At 47.1% G+C, this 11224-nt stretch overlaps 1 protein-coding gene across 1 annotated transcript; it reads left to right on the top strand.

Annotated features, from left to right (window-relative positions):
* The first annotated feature begins 2372 nt into the window (after window positions 1–2372).
* LOC141042722 (uncharacterized) lies at window positions 2373–3179 on the top strand. The gene has a single exon (XM_073511600.1). The coding sequence runs from the start codon at window positions 2373–2375 to the stop codon at window positions 3177–3179; it is 807 nt and encodes a 268-aa protein (XP_073367701.1).
* Window positions 3180–11224: the final 8045 nt, after the last annotated feature.

The following is an 11224-nucleotide window of genomic DNA, read 5'->3' as shown; positions in this document are numbered from 1 at the left end:
ATGCAGACCGACAGCTTCCCCAGGAAGCCAAGGGAAAATGTGCCGAGCAGGATTTGTGCAGCTCTTGATCGCAAACATTTTAGAAAGAACACCCGTATGCAAAGTGAGAGCTATGGTCTTCCCCTTAAGTCGAGGGAAAATCAGTAGTGTAGGATTTGTGCATCCCTTCAACGCAAACGGTTGTTTTGGATGACCCGTGTGCAACCACGTACAAACAATCTGGTAAGATTTGCATCTGTCATATTGGGTATGTTGCCATTTGTCAAATAGGAAAGATTTACATTTGTTGACCTGGTAACGTTGCCATTTGTCAATCCTTGTAACACTGCGATTTTTTCAAAATATGCAGCTAGAAATCAGTAGCACTTTCTAATTTTTGCAACTAAAATTCAGTAATTAAGCATAGATTTCATTCACAGATTAAGCAGTCGTTCTTAATTTATACAAACAATTCAACTCAACAGTTGAACCAACCAACTTCTCCCCAATTGTTGCCAAACACGTACTGAAATAGCTAGTTCAACTATATATACTAGCTAATTTTAAGTACGTTGTACAGTTCGACCACACATGTCGATGAGAAACACCGCGACGTCGGTGCCCCCGGGCGCCGCCGCGGGAAGAGACCTTTGCGTCACTCTCAGGACGCGCTAGGCCAGCGTGTGCACCTGAACGCTGGCGGAAGCGGCACGCGACCGCGAGATCGTGATAGAGCTCCTTCTAAGGTGGTTAGAAGTCAGAGCGCGTCACGATCCACGCAACATTCACCGCCATACACGCCAGCAGGAGCATTTGTCGCCGTTCTAGGAACGGGGGTCCCCAGACTTGCCTGCCTGTGGCCCACGGCGTGGCTCCACCAGCGGGCCCATACGGCCCATCTTCACCAGCAAGCACCCAAGACCCTCGCGAGGGGCCAAGCCTCGCGAGGCGGACGACACAAGACCTCCTCAGGGGCGGCCTCATTAGGCTGGCTCGCGAGGGGCGGAGAGATCAAGGCTAGGGACACCTTGGGAGGTTCCTGTGACGCAAGCCATGACGACCAAAACCAGGCGGGCACCAAGCGGGCGCCACCGTGCACAGTGTCCTCGTTTCCTCTTTGGTGCTAAGGAGGCAAGCGCAGATGAGGAGTACCGAGGTGTCGGGCAAAGGTTTCCATATCGGTGCAATGAGACCAAGACCTGCAGGACAGAGGTCACCATGGATCCCAAGACGGCGTCACCACCAGAGGCTTTGGCAGGCGAAGACTACTTTTGTCAGGATAAGCTGTACTGGATGTCCCCCTTAAAACTTGGCCGTTGTGGGATCCCTTCCCGCTCAATATTTGGGAAGAGGACCGGGGCCTCTATAAATAGGACTAGCCACCATAGAAGGAGGCAACGGATCTTGGACTGGACCCGCTCCATCCTCACACCCACCAAGCACATGAACACCTTTCCTCAGGAGGTTGTTCTTCCCCTTGTACTGTTCATCCTCAGCCCAAGAGGCAATCTACCACACCACACTGGAGTAGGGTATTACACCACAACGGTGGCCTGAACCAGTATAAATCTTGTGTCCCTGCGTTCTTTGAGTTCGTCGAGCTAGGCCGTGAGATCCTTGAGCGAGCAAGCCATTGGGGGAGAGAGAGATCTTCGTGCGCACCCCAGTGTTCGAACCTTGAGGGTTTTGCCGGAACCCGTGATCCGACATTTGGCGCGCTAGGTAGGGGCGCGTCGAAGCTTCGCTCCCTCAACGGCTTCGCATCTCCAACCAGCTCTCATGGACGGCGCTGCTTCTCCGACTGGATCAACGGGCGCCCCAAGCAGCACCATGGGGCTCCGGGCCCTCACCCCCGCCTTGCGGCGGGTACAGTGGCCGCACAAGTTCCGGCCGAGATGCCGTCCCGCTACGACAGTGCGGCAGATCCGGTGGACTTCCTGCTAGCGTACAAGGAGGTCGTTTTGGAGGCCGGTGGTGACGATAAGGTCATGGCCAACTGGCTCCCCATGGCCCTCACTGGCGTGCCGCGCGCTTGGCTACTCCATCTACCGGGATCTTCAGTGGCCTCCTGGGGGGAGCTGTGTGACCTCTTCATCGCGCGCTTCGGGGGACCAGCCCCCCCAATCATCGCGGCCCTCCTTGGTGGCTCGCAAGCGCCGCCCTCGGACCGTCATACCAAGCCATTCTTTCGCCAGATCGGCGCCGCCTCCACGCGTCACGGGGCTCCCTCGGGTTGGGCGGCGCCCAACGCTGACCTAATCTTTGACTCGGGGGATCACTCTGCCGCCACCACCGGTTCGGGCATGCTCCCAATGCTTTGCACGCCCACCATCTGCAGCGCAGCCGTCACCAAGACCCTCATCGACGGTGGCGCCGGCCTCAACGTGCTCTCTATGGAGGCTTTTAGCCTCCTCCACGTACCGCTTGAGCGGCTCCGCCCCAGCAAGCCCTTCTCGGGGGTCAGCAGCGGCTCCTCCAACCCCCTGTGGCAGATCCATCTCCCCGTGACCTTTGGCACATGCGACAACTACCGCACCGAGCTAATCGACTTTGACATCTCCCGCATCGACCTACCGTACAACGCCATCGTCGGGTACCCGGCGCTGGCCCGATTCATGGCAGCTACTCATCGTGCCTACAACCTCATGAAGATGCCGGGGAGCAAGGGCATCCTCACCATGGCTGGGGACACCAAGGAAGCCATGGCGGCCCTTAAGCTCGCCTTCAAGGTCGCGGGGCCAGCTTGTCCAGCCGGCAAGACTGAACCCAGAGTCAAGGGGGCTGCGCCAACGAAGAAGAAGCAGCTGTTCACTCAAGGCCAGGCCAAGACGAAGCAAATACCAGTCGACGAGGACGGGGCCTCAGGTGCCACCTTTACCATAAGCGCCGACCTCGACCCAGATCCAGAAAGGGCGCTGGTGGACTTACTGAGGGAAAACAAGGAAGTGTTCGCCCGGCAGCCCCAGCAGCTAGTTGGGGTCCCGAGAGGAGTGATTGAGCATCATCGAAAAGTGTGCCCCAACGTGCGCCCTGTGAAGCAGAAGACACGGCGACAGTCTGCAGACAAACAGTCCTTCATCGTCCAAGAAACCCGCAAGCTGGAGGCGGCAGGTATCATTCGTGAAGTCCGGTACCCGGAGTGGTTGGAGAACCCTGTCGTCGTGCCGAAGAAAGGAGTGTTGGGGAACATAGTAATTTGAAAAAATTTCCTACGCACACACAGGATCATGGTGATGCATAGCAACGAGAGGGGAGAGTGTTGTCCACGTACCCTCGTAGACCGAAAGCGGAAGCGTTATGACAACGCGGTTGATGTAGTCGTACATCTACACGAACTGACCGATCCAAGTACCGAACGCACGGCACCTTCGAGTTCAGTACACGTTCAGCTCGATGACGTCGCACGAACTCCGATCCAGCAGAGCTTCGAGGGAGAGTTCTGTCAGCACGACGGCGTGATGACGGTGATGATGATGCTACCGACGCAGGGCTTCGCCTAAGCACCGCTACGATACGATCGAGGTGGATTATGGTGGAGGGGGGCACCGCAACACGGCTAAGAGATCAAGAGATCAATTGTTGTGTCTATGGGGTGCCCCTGGCCACGTATATAAAGGAGTGGAGGAGGGGGGAGAGGGCCGGCCCCTATGGCGCGCCCTGGAGGAGTCCTACTGCCACCGGGAGTAGGATCCCCCCTTCCAAGTAGTAGGAGTAGGAGTCAAGTAAAGGGAAGAGAGAAGAGAAGGAAGGAGGTGGCGCAGCCCCTCCCCCTAGTCCAATTCGGACTAGGCCTTGGGGGGCGCGTAGCCTCTGCTCTGTCTTTCCCCTAAAGCCCAATAAGGCCCATATACTCCCCGGCGAATTCCCGTAACTCTCCGGTACTCCAAAAAAATACCCGAATCACTCGGAACCTTTCCGATGTCTGAATATACTCGTCCAATATATCGATCTTTACGTCTCAACCATTTCGAGACTCCTCGTCATGTCCCCGATCTCATCCGGGACTCCAAATTACCTTCGGTACATCAAATCACATAACTCATAATACAAATCGTCACGGAACGTTAACCGTGCGGACCCTACGGGTTCGAGAACTATGTAGACATGACCGAGACACATCTCCAGTCAATAACCAATAGCGGAACTTGGATGCTCATATTGGCTCCTACATATTCTACGAAGATCTTTATCGGTCAAACCGCATAACAACATACGTTGTTCCCTTTATCATCGGTATGTTACTAGCCCGAGATTCGATCGTCGATTTCTCAATACCTAGTTCAATCTCATTACCGGCAAGTCTCTTTAATCGTTCCGTAATATATCATCCCGCAACTAACTCATTAGTTACAATGCTTGCAAGGCTTATACTGATGTGCATTACCGAGTGGGCCCAGAGATACCTCTCCGACAATCGGAGTGACAAATCCTAATCTCGAAATACGCCAACCCAACAAGTACCTTTAGAGACACCTGTAGAGCACCTTTATAATCACCCAGTTACGTTGTGAGGTTTGGTAGCACACAAAGTGTTCCTCCGGTAAACGGGGGTTGCATAATCTCATAGTCATAGGAACATGTATAAGTCATGAAGAAAGCAATAGCAACATACTAAACGATCAAGTGCTAAGCTAACGGAATGGGTCAAGTCAATCACATCATTCTCCTAATAATGTGATCCTGTTAATCAAATGACAACTCATGTCTATGGCTAGGAAACATAACCATCTTTGATCAACGAGCTAGTCTAGTAGAGGCATACTAGTGACACTCTGTTTGTCTATGTATTCACACATGTATCATGTTTCCGGTTAATACAATTCTAGCATGAATAATAAACATTTATCATGATATGAGGAAATAAATAATAACTTTATTATTGCCTCTAGGGCATATTTCCTTCAGTCTCCCACTTGGACTAGAGTCAATAATCTAGATCACATCGCCATGTGATTTAACATCAATAGTTCACATCACCATGTGATTAACACCCATAGTTCCCATCGTCATGTGACCAACACCCAAAGGGTTTACTAGAGTCAATAATATAGTTCACAATGCTATGTGATTAACACCCAAAGAGTACTAAGGTATGATCATGTTTTTCTTGTGAGAGAAGTTTAGTCAATGGGTCTGCCATATTCAGATCCGTATGTATTTTGCAAATTTCTATGTCAACAATGCTCTGCACAGAGCTACTCTAGCTAATTGCTCCCACTTTCAATATGTATCTATATTGAGACTTAGAATCATATGGATCAGTGTCAAAACCTGCATCGACGTAACCCTTTACGACGCACCTTTTGCCACCTCCATAATCGAGAAACATATCCTTATTCCACTAAGGATAATTTTGACCGATGTCCAGTGATCTACTCCTAGATCACTATTGTACTCCCTTGCCAAACTCAGTGTAGGGTATACAATAGATCTGGTACACAGCATGACATACTTTATAGAACCTATGGCTGGGGCATAGGGAATGACTTTCATTCTCTTTCTATCTTCTGCCGTGGTTGGGCTTTGAGTCTTACTCAAATTCACACCTTGCAATGTGGGCAAGCACTCTTTCTTTGACTATTCCATTTTGAACTAATTCAAAATTTTGTCAAGTTACATACTCATTGAAAATCTTTATCAAGCGTCTTGATATATCTCTATAGATCTTGATGCTCAACATGTAAGCAGCTTCACCGAGGTCTTTCTTTGAAGAACTCCTTTTAAATACTCCTTTATGCTTTCCAGAAAATTCTACATCATTTCTGACCAACAATAGGTCATTTACATATACTTTTCAGAAAGGTTGTAGTGCTCCCACTCACTTTCTTGTAAATACAGGCTTCACCGCAAGTCTGTATAAAACTATATGCTTTAATCAACTCATCAAAGTGTATATTCCAACTCCGAGATGCTTGCATCAGTCCAAAGATGGATCGCTGGAGCTTTGCACACTTTGTTAGCATCTTTAGGATCGACAAAACCTTCTGGTTGCATCATATACAACTCTTCTTTAAGAAACTCAAGAAATCCATTAAGGAATGTAGTTTTGTTTATCCATTTGCCAGATTTCATAAAATGCAGCAATTGCTAACATGATTCGGACAGACTTAAGCATTGCTATGAGTGAGAAAAACTCATCGTAGTCAACACCTTGAACTTGTCGAAAATCTTTTGCGACAATTTGAGCTTTGTAGATAGTAACACTACTATCAGCATCTGTCTTCCTCTTGAAGATCCATTTTATTCTCTATGGCTTGCCGATCATCGGGCAAGTCAACCAAAGTCCACACTTTGTCCTCATACATGGATCCCATCTCAGATTTCATGGCCTCAAGCCATTTCGCGGAATCTAGGCTCATCATCGCTTCCTCATAGTTTGTAGGTTCATCATGGTCAAGTAACATGACCTCCAGAACAGGATTACCGTACCACTCTGGTGCGGATCTCACTCTGGTTGACCTACGAGGTTCGGTAGTAACTTGATCTGATGTTACATGATCATCATCATTAGCTTCCTCACTAATTGGTGTAGGAGTCACATGAACAGATTTCTATGATGAACTACTTCCCAATAAGGGAGCAGGTACAGTTACCTCATCAAGTTATACTTTCCTCCTACTCACTTCTTTCGAGAGAAACTCCTTCTCTAGAAAGGATCGATTCTTAGCAATGAATGTCTTGCCTTCGGATCTGTGATAGAAGGTGTACCCAACATTTTCTTTTGGGTATCCTATGAAGACGCAATTCTCCGATTTGGGTTCGAGCTTATTAGGTTGAAACTTTTTCACATAAGCATCGTATCTCCAAACTTTAAGAAACGACAGCTTAGGTTTCTTGCTAAACCATAGCTCATGCGGTGTCATCTCAACGGATTAGACGGTGCCCTATTTAATGTGAATACAGCTGTCTCTAATGCATAACCCCAGAACGATAGTGGTAAATCGATAAGAGACATCATAGATCGCACTATATCCAATAAAGTACGGTTATGACGTTCGGACACACCATTATGCTGTGGTGTTCCAGGTGGCATGAGTTTGTGAAACTATTCCACATTGTTTTAATTGAAGGCCAAACTTGTAACTCAAATATTCGTCTCCGCGATCAAATCGCAGAAAAACTTTTATTTTCTTGTTACAATGATTCTCCACTTCATTCTGAAATTCTTTGAAATTTCCAACTGTTTCAGTTTCATTAATTAGATATACCCATATCTGATCAAATCATCTGTGAAGGTCAGGAAATAACGATACCCGCCGCGAGCCTCAACACTTATCGGACCGCATACATCGGTATGTATTATTTCCAATAAGTCAGTAGCTCGCTCCATTGTTTCGGAGAACGGTGTCTTAGTCATCTTGCCCATGAGGCATAGTTCGCAAGCATCAACTGATTCATAATCAAGTGATTCAAAAAGCCCATCAGCATGGATTTTCTTCATGCGCTTTATACCAATATGACCTAAACGGCAGTGCCACAAATAAGGTGCACTATCATTATTAACTTTGCATCTTTTGGCTTCAATATTATGAATATGGGTATCACTACGATCGAGATCCAACAAACCATTTTCATTGGGTGTATGACCATAGAAGGTTTTATTCATGTAAACAGAACAACAATTATTCTCTAACTTAAATGAATAACCGTATTGCAATAAAGATGATCAAATCATATTCATGCTCAACGCAAACACCAAATAACACTTATTTAGGTTCAACACTAATCCTGAAAGTATAGGGAGTGTGCGATGATGATCACATCAATCTTGGAACTAATTCCAACACACATCGTCACTTCACCCTTAACTAGTCTCTGTTCATTCTGCAACTCCCGTTTCGAGTTACTAATCTTAGCAACTGAACTAGTATCAAATACTAAGGGGTTGCTATAAACATTAGTAAAGTACACATCAATAATATGTATATCAAATATACCTTTGTTCACTATGCCATCCTTCTTATCCGCCAAGTATCTAGGGCAGTTCCACTTCTAGTGACCAGTCCCTTTGCAGTAGAAGCACTTAGTCTCAGGCTTAGGTCCAGACTTGGGCTTCTTCACTTGAGCAGCAACTCGCTTGCCGTTCTTCTTGAAGTTCCCCTTCTTCCCTTTGCCCTTTTCTTGAAACTAGTGGTCTTGTCAACCATCAACACTTGATGTTTTTCTTGATTTCTACATTCGTCGATTTCAGCATCACGAAGAGCTTGGGAATCGTTTCCATTATCCCTTGCATATTATAGTTCATTACGAAGTTCTAGTAACTTGGTGATAGTGACTAGAGAACTCTGCCAATCACTATCTTATCTGGAAGATTAACTCCCACTTGATTCAAGTGATTGTAGTACTCAGACATTCTGGCACATGCTCACTAGCTGAGCAACTCTCCTCCATCTTGTAGGCAAAGTACCGTCAGAGGTCTCATACCTCTCGACACGGGCATGAGTCTGAAATACCAATTTCAGCTCTTGGAACATCTCATATGCTCCGTGGCGTTCAAAACATCTTTGAAGGCCCGATTCTTAGCCCTAAAGCATGGTGCACTAAACTATCAAGTAGTCATCATACCGAGCTTTGCCAAATGTTCATAACGTCTGCATATGCTCTTGCAATCGGTCCGTCACCTAGCGGTGCATCAAGGACCTAATTCTTCTATGCAGCAATGAGGATCCTCAGATCACAGATCCAATCTGTATCATTGCTACTAACATCTTTCAACTTAGTTTTCTCTAGAAACATATCAAAAATAAAACAGGGGAGCTAAACGCGAGCAATTGATCGACAACATAGATATGCTAATACTACCAGGACTAAGTTCATGATAAATTAAAGTTCAATTAATCATATTACTTAAGAACTCCCACTTAGATAGACATCCCTCTAGTCATCTAAATGATCACGTGATCCAAATCAACTAAACCATGTCCGATCATCACGTGAGATGGACTAGTTTTCAATGGTGAACATCACTATGTTGATCATATCTACTATATCATTCACGCTTGACCTTTCGGTCTCCAGTATTCCGAGGCCATATCTTCATATGCTAGGCTCGTCAAGTTTAACCCGAGTATTCCGCGTGTGAAAAACTGGCTTGTACCCATTGTAGATGAACGTAGAGCTTATCACAACCGATCATCACGTGGTGTCTCGGCATGACGAACTTTGGCAACGGTGCATACTCAGGGAGAACACTTATACCTTGAAATTTAGTGAGAGATCATCTTATAAAGCTACTGCCGAACTAAGCAAAATAAGATGTATAAAAGATAAACATCACATGCAATCATAATATGTGACATGATATGGACATCATCATCTTGTGCCTTTGATCTCCATCTCCAAAGCATCGTCATGATCTCCATTGTCACCGGCATGACACCATGATCTCCATCATCTTGATCTATATCAATGTGTCATCACATGGTCGTCTCGCCAACTATTGCTCTTGGAACTATTGCTCTTGGAACTATTGCTATCACATAGCGATAAAGTAAAACAATTATTTGGCGCTTGCATCTTATGCAATAGAGAGACAACCATAAGGCTTTTGCCAGTTGCCGATAACTTCAACAAAACATGATCATCTCATACAACAACTTATATCTCATCGCGTCTTGACCATATCACATCACAACATGCCCTGCAAAAACAAGTTAAACGTCCTCTACTTTGCTGTTGCAAGTTTTACGTGGCTGCTACGGGCTGAGCAAGAACCATTCTTACCTACGCATCAAAACCACAACAATAGTTCTTCAAGTTAGTGCTGTTTTAACCTTCTCAAGGACCGGGCGTAGCCACACTCGGTTCAACTAAAGCTGGAGTAACTGACACCCGCCAGCCACCTGTGTGCAAAGCACGTCGGTAGAACTAGTCTCGCGTAAGCGTACGCATAATGTCGGTTCGGGCTGCTTCATCCAACAATACCGCCGAACCAAATTGTGACATGCTGGTAAGCAGTATGACTTGTATCGCCCACAACTCATTTGTGTTCTACTCGTGCATATAACATCTACGCATAAAACTTGGCTCGGATGCCACTCTTGGGGAACGTAGTAATTTCAAAAAAAATCCTATGCACACAAAGGATCATGGTGATGCATAGCAACGAGAGGGGAGAGTGTTGTCCACGTACCCTCGTAGACCGAAAGCGGAAGCTTTATGACAACGCGGTTGATGTAGTCGTACGTCTTCACGATCCGACCGATCCAAGTACCGAACGCACGGCACCTCCGAGTTCAGCGTACGTTCAGCTCGATGATGTCCCACGAACTCCGATCCAGTAGAGCTTCGAGGGAGAGTTCTGTCAGCACGATGGCGTGATGACGGTGATGATGATGCTACCGACGCAGGGCTTCGCCTAAGCACCGCTACGATTGATCGAGGTGGATTATGGTGGAGGGGGGCACCGCACACGGCTAAGAGATCAAGAGATCAATTGTTGTGTCTATGGGGTGCCCCCTGGCCACGTATATAAAGGAGTGGAGGAGGGGGGAGACGGCTGGCCCCTCTGGAGGAGTCCTACTCCCACCGGGAGTAGGATTCCCCCCTTCCAAGTAGTAGGAGTAGGAGTCAAGGAAAGGGAAGCGAGAAGAGAAGGAAGGAGGGAGCGCAGCCCCTCCCCCTAGTCCAATTCGGACTAGGCCTTGGGGGAGCCCACAGCCTCTCCTCTCTCTTTCCTCTAAAGCCCAATAAGGCCCATATACTCCCCGGCGAATTCCCGAAACTCTCCGGTACTCCGAAAAAATACCCGAATCACTCGGAACCTTTCTGATGTCCGAATATAGTCGTCCAATATATCGATCTTTACGTCTCGACCATTTCGAGACTCCTCGTCATGTCCCCGATCTCATCCGGGACCCGGAACTACCTTCGGTACATCAAATCACATAACTCATAATACAAATCGTCACCGAACGTTAAGCGTGCGGACCCTACGGGTTCGAGAACTATATAGATATGACCGAGACACCTCTCTGGTCAATAACACTACAAAAAAAAGACACATCCGTGACATTTTGGGCCGAATGATTTTTTTCTGTCATACATATGACACTTCTATGATGATAATTGTGACAAAACCCAGTATCATCATAGATGTGGTGGGCTCCTACTTCTATGACAAAAAATCATGACAGAAAATGGGCATTTCGTCCTGGGCAGGCTGGAGACAGCTGCATGACATTCTTTGGGCCATCCATGACGGAAAAAACCGTGGTAGAAGCGAGGGCGAGGAAAATTTCGGGGA

The sequence above is a fragment of the Aegilops tauschii genome, chromosome 3, assembly GCF_002575655.3.
Source record: "Aegilops tauschii subsp. strangulata cultivar AL8/78 chromosome 3, Aet v6.0, whole genome shotgun sequence".
Lineage (NCBI taxonomy): Eukaryota > Viridiplantae > Streptophyta > Magnoliopsida > Poales > Poaceae > Aegilops > Aegilops tauschii.
Note: the sequence above shows the minus strand (reverse complement) of the source record. Positions and strands in the feature narration are given on the sequence as shown.

Bases quoted from the DNA above. Each gene is read 5' to 3' on its own strand.
- LOC141042722 (XM_073511600.1), top strand. From the start codon at position 2,373: ATGGAGGCTTTTAGCCTCCTCCACGTACCGCTTGAGCGGCTCCGCCCC.